The sequence below is a fragment of the Aythya fuligula genome, chromosome 1 (assembly GCF_009819795.1).
Source record: "Aythya fuligula isolate bAytFul2 chromosome 1, bAytFul2.pri, whole genome shotgun sequence".
Classification (NCBI taxonomy): Eukaryota; Metazoa; Chordata; class Aves; order Anseriformes; family Anatidae; genus Aythya; species Aythya fuligula.
The window spans coordinates 93572533-93588383 of NC_045559.1; the positions used below are offsets into that span (position 1 = coordinate 93572533).

The following is a 15851-nucleotide window of genomic DNA, read 5'->3' on the forward strand; positions in this document are numbered from 1 at the left end:
ACTGTAGTTGCAGACTCGACCTTGTATTTCTCTTCAAAGCCCTGCATATGTATATTATATGGTCCAGTGCTTCTACCTCATTAAAGAGAAACAGGAGAAATGCAGCAATCCTAGCTTGTGATCTGCTCACGGGGTTGTGAGGAAAAGGCACATTCGCAGCCTGCTGCAGTGTCTTGTGTTTGGCAAGGAGATCTGGCCAGCTCGGCATTTATATTTGGAATGAAAAGCAAATGACAGCTGCTGAAACTTCCAGTCACTTGGTTCTGAAACTAAACTACAGATTTAAAATGTTTTTGGGCTGGCACTTAAAAGGTTGTGCTCTTTTGGGGCCTTCTGACCTGCCCAAAGTTGTCCACTCTCCTCCCACGGGGCAACGTGAGAAGGTCACTGCTGCCCGTCTGGGTGGAAGCAGGTGCCGGTGCCTGTGGCAAAGGTATGCTGAGCAGCAGCATGCCTGGAGGTGGGAGCAATGTGAATGGCCTGCCTGGACTGTGGTCCTGGGAGAGCAACTCCTGAAGGACACAGGCTGTCCGGGGTCAGCTGGGCCTCAGGAGAGTCCTCTCCTTTGCTTCTGTTCGGAGTAGGGCTTGCCTGGCAGAAGGCATGCCAGAACGTGCTAGTCTTTGGATACCAATTCTAGGAGACCCTGAAATCTCCAAGAATAAGAATAGAGCATGTTTTCAGGGGATTTCTTCTGTGTGTGTATGGCAATGTGTAATTTTTCAAACTAAGGTAGTTGTCAGAAGGTACTGGTTTTGCTGGGGGAAGATAAAAAGGTGATACAATGAACTGGGCTGATTTTCTTTCAAGGAGTATGTCAATCCACTCAAAGACTTAAAAGAGACAATTTGCCTCCTAGGTCACCTAAAGCATTGAAAATGTTGGCAACTGCATCCGCAGGAGCTGGTTGCCAGTGGTGAGTGGCAACCACTTCTGGTCATGGCAGCCTGAGGAGCTGCCTTGTATTGCAGATTGAGGCATTGAAGCATTCTGTCTGTCTCACAAATAGGAAGGTCCTTTTTCAAACTGTGCTTTGGACTTGCCTTCAGAGCTGTCAAAGAAGGTCTTTTGCAGATGAAAGCAAAGATACTTGCTGAAGTTAGCCAGCATGTTTTGTCTTTGAGGCTCTCTAGATTTTGGATTTCAAATGAATGGGAAAGTTCAATTTGTTTTATTTTTTATTATAATTTTTGAAAGTCATAGTGTCCCCACAATTCTGATATTTCTGCCACCCAGTTTGCACAGTTAAAAAGATAGTGATATTCTAATAGCTTCTTTTTGTCCTCCAGTCTCACTCTTCTGTCTAACATCTCCAAGTATCTTCTGCCAAAGCAAGGCCATGAATGAAACCAGGAGTCTCCAGAGCACTTCTCTGTCCTTGCAGCTCTCTGAAAAGGCCCTGCTTTTGCACTGAGTTCATATTGATTCTTATCGTCATTTGTGGAGGAATTTTTATTTTCGTTGTTTACTCATCAAAGCCTGTATGAGCTGGAACATTACTTAGAATTTGTGCTTTTTTTTTTTTTTTTGCCTTTTTTTTTTTGGTGACTGCTAATTAACATTAAATAGTTCAGGCGTGGGAACACATCCTTGTACAAACTGAATGAAAATAAACAAGATCATTGATTTCTAATTTGCAGTTGTATTATAGGGCCTACTAGTTAGCCAGCTTTTAATCTCTTTAATGTGTCACGTTGCTTCAGAATCAGTTGAGTTCCCTAATCAACATATCAGGCAGTAACCAAATGCGATACACTGAAGAGCTTTTAGTAAATTGTGTCAACCCCATCTCTTTGAAAACCAAACTCAGTCCATTGTTTTTCCCAGGGTTGATGACACAATAACGGGCTTATGATTTGATTACTTATACTTTGAAAATATTGGTATGGGGCTGGCGTTTCTCCAACCCTCTGCAGCTTTCCTGGTTTTCAAAGCCTTATTAAAAATTGATATTGATGGCCAAGATGGCTTTTCAGCTGCCACGGTACGGAACAATCCCTCGAGAACAGGTTGCATAGCCAACATCTGTGCAGGGGGAGACCTTTGCTCTGCAGCTTAGGAGAGTTAAATTACCAACCCCTGCCCCCAAATCAGAAAGGGGGGCTGAGGCTTATGCAAAGGGGCATGGCTTTCGAGAAATCTCTTTGCTAGTGAGCAATGAGCACCCTGATGTGACCAGAAACAGACGAGCCATCTTGGTAGCTCCCTTTTAAATAGAAGAATGCAAAAAGATTTGAAATTACAAAATGTAATTTCTCGTTCTTTGTGGGATGGCCAAAGAACACTAGGCCCTTAACCATTGCTTGAGGGGGAAGGCCAGCAAATTCATGTGTTCTTGTTTACTGTTGCAGCTGCGGTTTGTTCCTTCTCCCATCTTCAGGCCTGGTTTGCCCTCTTGGTCTCTGTGCATTTGCTGAGCTTCCAGCAGCGTGTGCTCTGGGACAGAAAGCACTCAAGTAATGGCCTCATCACGTAACATGCTCTGAGTTATGTAATCAAGTGCTTCACAGGGGCTTAAAACTACCGGTGCAGAGAGGAGAAAGCACTAAATGAAATGCCTGTGGAAGACAACAATGAATTAGGACATCTATTAAATATTTCATCTCTTGAGTGTTCTCAAGCCCAGAAGCATCTCAAGCAGTATAAATCTGAGAATTCATGGTCTTAAAATGAAGAAGTAATGGCCGAGGAGACCATTATGAGGTAGATATACAAGGAGCTGTACCTCTTTCCTCTTCTTACTTTTTTAAAGGCAACAGCAGGCATTTTGTTGGCAAAGCTGACTGTGAATCCACCTTGGGTTTATTGATCTCCTTTCATATCCAGCTGAACAAGATTCATTTGCCAAATGGGAGCTATTTCGTAGCTGGGCTGATGTGGATGAAAGACATTTGACAGCCTGGTGCAACTCAGAGAGGAGCAAAGTGATTTTGTTTAATAAAGAATAAATCTGCATAAATGGGACCTGAAAAGAAGTCTCTTGTCTTAACCCTTTCCTTCCTTCCCCTCCCGGCACTTCAGTGGTACAACCAAAACTTAAACATCCCTACATGGGCAGAGCTCCCTCGCTATCACTGTAAGTATGCTGACTCATATCAGCAGAAAGTATGAACCTTGTGCTTTGCAGAACGTTTGCTATTTTTTAGTGATTCTCCTTTGGTTTTAATGGTTTAACTTGTTTTGTTGGGATGCTATTTAATAGCCTAAAAAGTGATAGAGTGATGGTAATATTCTGCTGCAAGCTTTCTCTTCCTTGACTTTCAATCCTATTAGCCCCTTATTGAAACTTTTTATGAGTACTTGAGCAGGGAAGAAGAGAAATTATTTTTCATATGCTAAGCTTGTTAGCATCATGATGCAGAACAGGGAGAAAAAGGGCTTGCTTTTGCTTTGTGATTAAAAATCCATGAGATGCGTACAAATTTATGTTGCCTTTGTTTAACAGAGCATCTGGTGAAGTCCCTTTGTTTGTACTGCTAACTATCAGGCACTTGGATGCTCGATGTAGTTTGGGTTGATATAGACTAGGTGGAGTAAAACAGAGTCTGAACGGCACAGGGCTGAGAAAACACGCCTGAGAGCAGGCTGCAGATGGGCGAGATAAACAGGCTCCCCTGGCTGTGACTGAGTAGGCAGGCCTCTTTAATGGCTCTTAGCAACGCCCCTGCTCTGACCCTCCTCATATGTGAGGGAAATCAAATCAATACACCCGTCTTCAAACCACGATGCTGCAGCAGCAGCAGAGCATTGTGGCAGCCTTCATCTCTTAAATTCGTCGTCGCCTTTCAGCTTGCCAATCTCTGGATATCCATCCCTGCATCGCTGCTGAAGACGAACCTGACTGCATCTCTGAAAGGATTCCTCGGGCTCCCATGTATAACCTCCTCCTTATTGGCAAGCATTAGGTAGGCAATTTTCAAGTGCTTCTGGATTTGCAGGCAGCTTTTAACATTGATCTGAGAACACTATTGTACTCTCTCTGTAATCAGAACAGAACTCTCTCTAAAACCTTCCCTGCTTTAAATTTTCCTTTTCATCCTCTGTGTTTGTGGTTGGGTTAGGGGAGTGTATTTCTGTTTTCTCTTTTATTTGTTTTTTAATGTTGTGGCTGATGTGTGCTTTTGGAAAAGGATATTCCCCCCCTGGTCCCTCCCCTGTTCTGCAGAACAGCTATAAGCGGTGCCATACAATTACCTTCAGTGTTGATGAACAACTGTTTGACTGCCTATAGGGCAGGCTGTTCACTCTTTTATACTTTAATTTTCCGGTGCCTTCTCCAAAGCTGCAGACCAGGATCTTGCCCACTAACTAAGTTCTGCTTTGGTTCCAGAGATGGCTAACAGAGGACCAAGCTATGGCTTAAGCCGAGAAGTTCAAGAAAAGATTGAACAGAAATATGACCCGGAATTAGAGTCCAGGCTGGTGAACTGGATTATTGTACAGTGTGGAGAACAGATAGAGCACCCTCCTCCTGGAAGGCAGCATTTTCAGACCTGGTTGATGGATGGGACGGTAAGTGTTCTGTCTAATTCTGCATCTCTGTGACTTTATGTGCACAGTAAATTTGTATTTATTATCATGTGTCCTTATTTTCTGTGTTCATCTTGGCTAAATTGGTTTGTGCTCATGGACAGTGCAGAAATGTGTACCTTAGCATCTGAGTGATGTCCTTTTGGCTGGGAATCTTAATCTAAGAAAATAATTATTCCACCAGTGTACTGGGATTAGTACAGTGCTTATGACTCCTGTGAGTCATGCACATTATATATGAGTATGACTCATTCCTTCAGCGCCTTTTCTCATGCAGTTAAATGAGATCTGTTTTTAAAATTAGATGTACAATTTTGTCTTCAAGAAATCATCATTGTCAACATAAAAAATTGAATAGATGTAGAAAATCTGATGGACTGGTTTATGTCATAACTGTTTTCTTGTTTGGGAATCGTTCTGTAGCTAAAACATCGTATTCTGTTGGTTTACTGAACAACAGGCAGATGCTGCTGTTTGCAGTGGGCTGTAGGAATACGCTAATCATTGAACCTCTGCCAAAGTGACTGTAACAGTATTTCAATTGACATTGCTTATTTTTTTGGCTCAGGCATGTGGTTTCTTCTCAGCCATTATATAACCTATACCAGTTATATACCAGTGATTGCTTTGTTGTCTCTAGCAGATTAGGATTTATTTGGTCAGGCTATTGCCATCAGTTAACAAAAGCTCTAATGCGTTTCTAATATACTTTGATTATTACCAAGTCTCTTCTTTGTTTTTTAATCAAAGAAATTATGTCCCTGATAGAAACCGGCCAGGTCAAAAGCATTTTGCAGCATCGTTTCATGTGCAGAAATTACCTTCTACTTTGGTGACTTCTTTCTACTTCTGTTTCTGTGTTTCTCTCTCAGCTGTTATGCAAGTTAATAAACAGTTTACATCCAAAGGGAAATGAGCCCATTGCAAAGATCTCTGAATCAAAAATGGCTTTCAAGCAGATGGAACAAATTTCCCAGTTCTTAAAAGCTGCTGAAATCTACGGAGTAAGAACAACAGATATTTTCCAGACGGTGGATTTGTGGGAAGGTAAAAATAATAAACTGGAAGCCAGTTTGCAATCTTCATTTTACTTTGCTTTGATGTGTTGTAATGGTGCATTTTGTCTAAGGCATATTCTCTAATGTAATTATCTTTTGTTTCTGTTTGCCTTATCTCATTACTGTGTTCTTCCGGTGGTGCATTATCTCCTCTGAGAGATTTATATTACCCTGAGGGCATAATGGAGCTTTTCCAAGCTCATGTGTTATCCAAAAGCCCATCATTCTGACAGAAATCTGCAGACCTAATAAAACAAATGCTCTCTGTGCTAATTATTTCCAAGTAAATAACTTCTAATAGCAACTATGGAAAACCCTTATTTTGTGACGACAAGCTTTTATTGCAGTTTTCAAATTATAAGCAAAGCTCAAATTAGAGCTATAAAATGCATTGCCAGGAGCAGATATGTCTCTATAGAGCTAATGAGGGCTCATCTATGACTAGTGAGAAGCAGAAACCACTGGTAACATCATGTTAGCTGAGCATCTCTCTGCAACAGTACAATCTTTCTAGAAAGGTCACTATGGCAACAGCAAAAAAATCCAGAGTGCCCCTGTAGCTTTGCAGTAAACCAGGTGAAGGCTCTCTCCATCCCATTCATGAAGTGGACACTGTGCATTCCAGTTGCAGGAGAGCTGAGTCACTTCTGTGGTGATGCACCCCTTCCTGGTGCTTCATCAAAATACGCGCTGTATCCTGCATCTCTCTGGGTGAGGTGATGCAAAATGCTTCATGTAAGGACTCAAAGCAAAGACAGCAGCAGGGCAGAGAAAGGCAGGTGTGTGGAGAAGTGAAATGGGGAAATCTTCCAAGAGACTGAAATGGTGAAAGGAGGAGAACAATCTATGGAGAAAGGTGGAGAAGGCTGGTCAGTATAGTTAATGCAGGAACGAACGTGGAGCGAAGAGTGGGTTATGTTTCCACAGGCTGATGTGGAAAGGATCACTCTTCTGAAGGACAGCTTGAGGCACAAAGGATGAGGGAGCTCTGTGCAGATGAGTTACAGGGGAGGAAGGATGTGCTGACAGCTGGCATTGCTGGGATCTGTGATGTTCTCAGGGTACTGGATTTACTTGACAGGTCCCACCTTGGACACAAGGGCTGGATTGTTTTTTCCAGGTCAGTGTTTTGTGTTTCTTGCAATCCACCTTTAAATTAAAGGATTTTTACTTCCCTGGGGTAACATCCTCCTCCCCAGCCTGGCAGGCTGTTGAAAGAGAAGCTCCATCTATCTTGTGAGGGATGATAACAGCTTATTTCAGGTGTTTTCCTTTGCTGTCATCTGCATCTTGTAATGGCTTTGCACGATGAAAGTGAAAGAACAGTATGCAGATCTTTATGATAAAAAGCACTTCCTTTTAAGAGAAAAAGCTCCTCAAGGTGGTAGCTCTCTCTTCATTTTCTTGCTTTCACTCATCACCTTTCTTCAGCAGATGTAAGGGAATAAACCGGTAACTTCCAGATGTCAGAAAATCAAAACACAACTCAGGACTCAGGAGTGAGACATACAGGACTTTTCTCCAATGTTGTTTTAGGACTTCCCAAAACTAATATGCGTCTCCTCACTTCCCCATTCTCTTTCTATTCCTCCTGCTGCTTATTCCTGTGCTGAGATGAAACAGCATGTCTCTCCAGGATTGAGTCTGTGTGAGCTTCTTGTGTCTAACCATAGCTCTGACCTCTAGCATCTGTGCTGCCTCGGGGCTGGAGCAGCTGAACCTGGCTGCATTAGCTAGACAGAGAGGACAGTATCTTTTTCACTGTTTCATAATTACAGTACCCCTACATTTCATAAAATATTTCCAGACCACAACCTGTTTAGAAAGAGAGGGGACATCAGTGTATGTTTATAGGGAAAGCAAATTACGTGTGTCTGACAAAACAGTTTCTCTCTGGCACTGATTGTTTTCTGAGAGCTTTTGCTTTGAGATTCTTAATAATGATTAATGAAAATGTTTTAGTATGCAGTCTGCTGTTGTTTTTTTCAAACTCACTCGGTCCATCTGTTGTATTTTCCTTTATTTCTGTGGCTTCTTGGTCCAAGTGAGCTGTCACCTCTTTTGGTCCTTTCTTAAATGTACTGGGCTGAGCAGCTTTCCCTAATCCATGCCCAAGAGAAGGATGTTCACTGTTTTTTACAGATACTTCCCAGGTATGTTTCCAGATAGGTAAGAGGCAGATGTGTCTCTGGATGCACAAAGCAGCATTTTGGGGATACAGAGCAGTTCTCCCTCTGTGGGTCCAGGCCTTCCCCTTTGTGGGCCTGGAGAGGAAGGCCTTCAGGCCAGGTTTCCCCCAGAGAGAGAGGGCACCCAAAGAAAGAAGTGACCAGAGGCCCCCTCCTTCTCCTGTATGAGGCTGTGCCATTCAGAGCACACCATGAAGGACGGGATGGTGAATGTCACAAGATGACAGAGATGCGGGGTCGTTCCTCTCCCACAGCATCTGTCACACGCATCGCGGGGGCCCCACGAAGTGGGGCCTCAGCCGCTGCTTTGTTTCATCACGTGGCGCCGGGCTCCTTCCTGGGCCCTTCTTCCCCTGCCGCGTCTCCCCCTCGCCGCTGACAGATAAAGCAGAGCGTGGAGCGTGGGGGAGGCTGCCAGATGGCTCTGCCGGGCTGATCATGATGTTTTGCTACCCATCTTTTGTTTCTCTCTCTCTTTTTTTTTTTTTTTTTTCTGTCTGTGTGTGTGTTCGCCATCATTATTCAGCTCATTCACTTTCAAATCCTTTTCCTACATCCTTTTTCATCCCAGTCAGTTACGATGCTCCTCATTACACGGGAGGCATCCCGAGGACGTTATGTGTGGCATCTGTTACAGCATATGGTACATTCCCTGCTTCGGGCAGCTCTGAGTCCCCACCTCGCGCTGCTCCACGTGTGCCTGCGTACGTGCGAGATGTCGGGCTCTCCCGTGGCCCTCCCTTAAGCAGGAACCCCATCTGACACAGCCTGCCTTAACAAGCACAGCAAAGCAAGGACTCTGCTCAGCTGACAATTTGTTTTCTGCACACATGGTCCCCTGTGGAGAGGATTCCTGTAAACTTAATAGGCTGTATGGCAGTCGCAGTAGGAAGCTGCTAGACATTTTCAGCTTTAGGGTGCATCTGTCACCTGAGCCAGTGCTATGCACATTTAGGTTGGTGTGAAACAGAGCCCTGAGATTAATCTGCCCACAACTGGGGCTATGTGTACCATAAACACACAGTCGCTTTCCTGTGCGCTTCAGCTGGTCTATGATGTTTTTCATTAATATCCATCCACTGGAGGTATTCCCGAAGTCTGTTGTCATAGTCATGTCTCGAGTATCACGTGGTTTGGGTGTTTTTGTGAGTAACTCATTTCCTTATGTGAAGAACTTGCACTCAACATCAGATCCATTAACTAGAAAAGTGATTTCAGGAAAGAGGAAGAACTGAAAAAGAAAGGAAGGGAGGGAAGTCGTGGAAACAGTTCGGGAGGCATTTCAGAAGAAGGGAGATGCGAAAGATGTATGAGACAAGTTCCAATAACTTACCAACCCTCACCACTGGATAGACATAAGTCAACTCCTAGTGAAGCTGAGTTGTTCATTTTTGCTAGAAAGTTTTCCAAAAGTTACCTTGTTTGGGCTGAGTAATGAGTTAGAGTCTGCCTGTTTTTATTTGCTGTTTTACATTCTCTGCCCTTTTCTCAACAAGTGGCAAAATGGAGGGGAAGAAACAAGAAAATAGGAAAAATCTTAATTTTTTTTAAAAAATCACTTTTTAAAAAAGTGATTCCTTTTTGGAGGAATCAACAGAAGATATTGATGCAAAATGAGAATTTATTATCTTTATTTTGGAAGGAGGGACAGGAGGAGTGGATACAATTTTTTTTAAATAAAAAAAAAAAATGTTGGCAGTGGGAATAGCAACCCCTTTTGAAAATACATTTCAAGGAGCCATCTTGGAAACCTGGTGAATTTTAGGGTATGTGGAAAGCATTCATCTAAGCAAATGATATGCAAAGTCACCCCTGCCCACTATAGATGGGAAATTATCCCCCAAGAAGCTTTTCTCTCTCCACTGTTTGTTGGGGGAACCCGAACAACTAGTGGAGACCAGATACGGAAATTTTATTTGGCTAAAGATGGAATGAGCCCTGATTTGTCAAAATGAGGAATGAAGTGAGATAAGGCAAGGTGGGAGAATGTGGAAGGACAGTGAAAGTCAGGACTGGATGGCAGGAACTGAAGGTATGAAAGTGCAGAGCATCAACTTTTGGCAGCCTGTGAAAGGAAGCCAGTAGGGAGGATTTGGGATTTGATTTGAAGAGCAATTTGGGAAGGGCTGATCCTAGTTATCTGCACGGGACCTCTCGAGGACTGCCAGGAATTCTGTCAGCACAGGGACAGTCTGAAATTGCTGGTGGCTAGATAGTGGGATTGGTTTACAGGTGGAGAAGCTGAGGCACAGCACAGTTACTTGCCACATAGCTCTCCTTCAGCCACATTTTACTGAGTGTATTTTCATTCCCTATATGCCAAAATGACCACTTCTAAAGACAAAATTTCTGCCAATGCAATTATCTAGAAGGACTTAAAACAGCATGGGGGAAGGCATTAAAATAGCCTGGAAGTCTGGCAATGCCTGAATAGTTAAGTTTTGCTCTAGCATGGTCCCTCTGACTTTTAATAAGCTCTTGCATGTCAGCACCTCCATTTGAGCAAGTCTAAAATAGCATTTATAATGCTGTTAATGTAGTTGTTCAGGGGAGCCAAGGGAAATAGTTAATACATTGGAGGAAATTGTTTGTCCGTGTGCCAAGCTATTTGTTGTGCAAAGATTTCTTATATTGTTTTCACTGTTTGGCTTTCCAGGGAAGGATATGGCAGCAGTGCAGAGAACCTTAATGGCCCTAGGCAGTTTGGCGGTCACCAAGGATGACGGATGCTACAAAGGGGACCCATCCTGGTTTCACAGGTAACACCCAGAGCTGTCTTCCATGGGAAGATGGTAATGCTCTCTATCTTTAGACTTTGAAGAAATTTACTGGGGAAGGAAAGGAAGAATCTTTCCAACATTTCCTTATAATGCAGAGATTTTCTCTCTGGACTCTAGATGAGGAAAACAAATACCCAACCAGGCAGCAGCATTTTCTGCCTTTCACTGGTTCCCAGCTTATTGACATCACTATTAGGACGATGCCTAACTATACCTCCTCAGTCTGAAGTTATGCTAGGGCTGCTGGGGAGGAACTTCATGGGAGCAGTGCAGTGCATCCATGCTGCTGCCTTTTCTCAGATAGCCCTCTTCATCCCACCTTACATGTCTCTCCTGCCCTGGGACTGTTAAGGCACTTTTGGTACCAGGACTATGGAGCTCCTTGCCTATGGCTCCAGCTCTGGGTTCCTCCTGGAGGCAGCCTTTTATATCAAGGCTGCTAGGAGGCTGTGTTGGCATGGATGTGTGCGTGCACACATGGGGACCCTCCTGGAACTGCACACAGGGAGAAGTGCAGCATCCCACCCTAGGGATATCTGCAGCACATCCATCTTGCTGTGCAAGGTGCCAACATTGATCGCTGAAGAGGCAAAATTTTCTTATCCCCTGACATTATCCCTGTCTCTTAGTCCTTGGAAGGAGATCAATAAAACTTGGGAAATTCAGCAACCAGTTTCGATGACATTCATCTGTTTAGCAGCTTCAGCTAATCCTCTATATCCATTTATGAAGAAAAGAGAATTAAAGTGGCAGCAGCTGTGCAGATGTGTGTGTCCTAAGAGTAGCTGGCAGGAAAGGTGACATTTTGCCCCACATCAGATAACATAAAGCCTCAGGAAGAGAAGGCTGTCTTATATGTCAGCAAACCCCCACATGGAGAGACATGCTGAGAACATGACCCTTTACCTAGCAAACAGAAGACAAGGAGCCTCTTTCCATTTTTTTCTTTTTTTTTTTTTTTTTTTTTTTCAAACTGAAATTGATTTCCTTCCCTGGTTACTTTTAATCTTGTGGAGTAGCGCTTATCTGGGAAGAATTCCCTGTCTTGGCTAAGATGTTTATTTGCTCTAAAGCGCCATTTATTTTGGCTGAGAAGGCTGAGAAGAAGGACAGGAAGAAAAGGAAATCCTCCCACAGTTAGTCCTCCTGCCCCACGGGCATGGTATTGAAATGAGATTCCTCCATCCAAGAGTATTTCTAATACTGAAATGACTGAAGCATATTAGCAAAAAAAGTGCTGCCTCCTGGTCATTGTTTTCTTTGAATTTTCTAATGTCTAGGTGAGGATCAGCAAAAACAAAGCAAACTTTGCTTTGTTTGTCTAGAAGCTTGAGCAGGTTTAATTGAGGCTAAAGGAAACTTGAATTTTAGGTGAACAAGTGAAAACTCCTATACATTCTTCATATGAAATTAGTTTAAATTTACGTAATACAGTCCACAAAGAGATTTGTATTTACTGAATATAATTGGTTTTAAAATTCAAATCCAGTTACAAGCTTTAATATAAACCAGACGTGAAATCACTATGACCCAGACAGGCTTATTTGTTTTATGTAACTACAACAAAGTCCTACATGGAAAAATTAATTTTAATCTGGGCTCTTAATTGTGGGTGGGAACAGTTTTCATTGGCGTAATTGGAGACACGATCACCTCCCTCCTCCCCTAGCTGTCTGTCCTGCCTGTGCTGTATGGATAACCAACACATATGTACTGCAGTCCCTGAAAGACTATTCTGTAGCCACTGTCTTCAGGAAAACTGGTGTTATTTCTATAAGGAAATAACATATGGCAGGTCAGGAGCTGTTTTCTGAGTAGCTTAACCACCCCTTCAGGCAGACCAAGGCCCTCACTGCCACCCAGTGTTAGTCTTAAGTCAGGGCTGTCAGGCTGATCCTTAATCACCTTAAATTGAATTGAAAGATGTCGAGATGAAGTGGAATAAGAGTATCCACATGTGGATCTGCAGTGACCAAGATACCCCCACACTTGGGCTAAGCTTTTAACTTTCCATTGCCAGTGTCTCTCATGCCTGCTTCCGTCGGGCCTGGTTGTCCTTTCCTTGTGTGTCCTGGTGAGCTGTTTAGTGGGTTGGCAGCCTCGAGTGCTGATGCAAAGCTGGCACAAAAAGTTAACAAGGCTGTGTGGTGGTATCGTGTGCTCACATGGTGGTAAGGGTGACAGCAGAGAGACCAAGCACAGCTTGTAGTAGTGTGAGGCTTTGAGGGGAGTAGGCTTGCCCTCACCTGCATTTCTACAGTGTCATTTAAGGCCATTTATATTAACCTAAAAGCAAATCTTAAGTACACATTGTTATCTGTAATGTCATAGTAGACTAAGGGCGGTGCTTATGATCATAAAAATAACGCTAGATGATACAAACTGTACATATAGTCAACTTTTATTAGCCTATCCAGACTTCCTTTTGGTTCTCTTTCTCTCTCTGATGTCTTCCTTGCAATTCTCATTTCCTGATCATAGATAGTTACATATCAACTTTCTGTGAAATTATTCCTTGGCACAGCTGAAAAGTCTGTGGGGAAAAAAAAAAAAAAAAAGTGTTCCTGGGATTTTAATTAAATAAAGGCAGACACAGTGAACCTGAGATTGAGTTAAGTCATAGGAATAGTTCCAAAAACATCCTCTCTCAGAGGTTCTGGCAGTGGTTCACTGCCCATGTAAGGATTCTGGAGAAGACATTTAGCAGCAGGGAGACAGGGTGGCTTTCTGAGGCGCCTCAAGTCCTGCATGCTTCCCTCCAGAGTGGCATGCTTTCTGGGAAGAGCTCTGGGCCTGAGATCCTGCGGTGGGCCTCTATAAACCCTCATATTAGTCTGTGCATTAGCATCAGAGATGCAATGAAGAACAACAACCAGTTGGCCGGTTGTCTGAGGCTGTTCCTTAACTTTCTGATTTGCTTTCATGAACATGGGTTCCTCTCCTGCGATGTCCTGAACACCCTGAGCCCAGCACAGAGCTTAAGTGCTCTGCTGGACTCAAGCCATGGCGCTCAGCACAGTACTGGACAGACCCCCACGGAGGATGGCGTTGATGGCTTGCAATCACAGCAGGCACCTAATCTAGCATTCCCATCTAGTGGTGGGGTGGGGAGAGGAGGAGAATTGCAATGCGATGCTGTATTGCGGCGTAAGGTGATCCCAGGACAAACAGTCACAGCAAGCAGTCAGATTGTACCTGTCTGGGAGCTGACTGAGAGCCTCCCTCCCTTTGGGCCTCTGCTGCAGCAACAGACCGACCCTTCTCTTGTCCAAGTGGCTTGTTTTCCCCACCTTGCTTAAAAGAAAGATTAATAGCGTACAAACTTTTGTGTTTAACAGAGACTTGACAGCCACTTCTGTCCCCAGAGCTATTTTGAGGGAAAAGAGTCTCCTTTTAAGGGCCAACAAATGTTCATTGATCTAAAAGGCTTTTGAGACCACTAGGACCAAACAAAAGTGGTCAGTGCGTTTTGACGGAAGATAAAGGACTTGCATACAGTTAAGACACAGGTGCAAAGGCCAAAGTCTTTGGAAGAGAGAGATCTGGAAAAGGCAACAGGATAATTTTTCTGTCCTGCAGGCAACCATCATCCACTCTTGTGAAAATGAGCAAGTCATTTTTCTGCCCCATTGTTTCTCTGGGTACATCCAGCTCACATTCATTTCACTGAAGTGAATTATGCCAATGATGTATCCTGTTGCTCTGGATGGATATCAAACTGTATTACTGCACAGATAAGTATCTCAGTGATCAGATCCCACAGACAACAGCTTTTAAGAGCAAGAGGGCGGAACACAAACTTAAGCCTATTATGAGTGTTTTATACAGCATTACATAAATATTTTACCTGTCACAGCTGCTGGGGAAGCTATAACCCTGGGGGTCTTGAGTAAAAGGAACAGTGAAATTCTGAGGTAGTGTGGGTTTGACTAGAGTATTGCTTCTAACTGCAAGAAAGCAATTAGCGCAGCCAGTATTGTCCACCCTGTGGGATGGTACAAATGAAGTATTGCGTTACAAGGGGAACATCTGTTAACACAAGCCAATTTCAGATTGCTTTTCACAATCATTTGGGCATCTGCAGAATGACTGCATGTGTGTGTGTGTTGCTTTTTTGTGTGCATCTGGACAGGAAAGCACAGCAGAATCGACGAGGATTTTCAGAAGAGCAGCTTCGTCAGGGACAGAACGTAATAGGCCTTCAGATGGGCAGCAACAAAGGAGCCTCACAGTCGGGTATGACAGGCTATGGCATGCCAAGGCAGATTATCTAAAAGCACCTGTGTCTGTAGAGCAAACACTCCTTCTGCAGCATGGTCTGTTTAACAGAAAAACAAAAAAGAAAAAAAAAAAAAAAGAAAAAGAAAAAAAAAAGCTCATTAGTTCTCTTTCTGCCTGGTTTTTCATAGTTAGCCCTCTCTAAGGTTTGGGGTATTTTTGGTTTGGTTTGTTTTATTTGCAGCTGCAAGAGTTCATCTAGGAACCTGGGTTTTCGTGGTGTTGTGTGTCAGTTCACAGCACGTGCGCACTGCTGCCTCCTACTTTTCACTTCTGAACTATGCAAAGACAATTATTCTGTATTAATTTATTTGCAAAGTGTTATCTTCCATGTTTGTCTCACACCACTCTTGTATCTCAACCAGTAACCTCGTTCTTCAATTCAGTGATGATATTGTTTGACCTAAGAATAAAGACATTAAAACACATCTCAGACTCGTTCTTTAAAGGATGTAAAAGCAATGCAAACCAACCAGCACGTGGTATGGTGCTGAGAAGTTAATTGTTTTGATTGCTCAATGTGTCTTGCCTCTAATCAAATGCCTTCTCTGCATGAGTCCATGCTATAGGTTTACAATCTGTTATCTGTTCAATTTGGTGTTTATCTAAAGGCACACCCACTAGGTTTTCCTAAAAATGCTCACAAAAAAAAGATATTTCACCTGTTGAGTCTGAAACATATACTCCTACCCAATTCAGCTTGGATTTACCTTCACCTAGAGTGATGGGTTGACTCCAGCCAGCAGCCAAACGCACTGAGACCTCTTTCCCACAAGATGGGGAGAAAATAAAAGGCAAGAAAACTGGTGGATCAAGCTAACTTTTTCTTCCCCTATTAAACTGATTCTAAGTGTGAAAGCAAAGCAAAATAAGAATTTTATTCACTACTTCCCATCAGCAGGCAGCTATTTAGCCACTTCCTTGAAAGTTGGCCCTCAGAACATGTGATGGTTATTCGGAAAGACAGACATCCCCACTTCCTCCTCTTTTTCACTGAGCTTTTGTTGCTGAGCACA

General features: G+C 43.2%; 1 protein-coding gene across 4 annotated transcripts; it reads left to right on the plus strand.

Annotated features, from left to right (window-relative positions):
• The first annotated feature begins 3033 nt into the window (after positions 1-3033).
• Positions 3034-15263, plus strand: TAGLN3 (transgelin 3). 4 transcript variants are annotated; one of them, XM_032192616.1, is made up of 6 exons: positions 3034-3076; positions 3790-3905; positions 4331-4512; positions 5403-5577; positions 10434-10536; positions 14690-15263. In XM_032192616.1, exons 3-6 carry the CDS (start codon positions 4333-4335, stop codon positions 14829-14831), a joined length of 600 nt encoding a protein of 199 aa, XP_032048507.1. In that variant the 5' UTR covers positions 3034-3076; positions 3790-3905; positions 4331-4332; the 3' UTR covers positions 14832-15263. The 4 variants fall into 4 exon arrangements, with proteins under 4 accessions (XP_032048507.1, XP_032048497.1, XP_032048515.1 ...); XM_032192606.1 differs by lacking the exon at positions 3034-3076 and having other exon boundaries at positions 3694-3905; XM_032192624.1 differs by lacking the exons at positions 3034-3076; positions 3790-3905 and adding an exon at positions 3926-3981.
• The last annotated feature ends 588 nt before the right edge of the window (positions 15264-15851 follow it).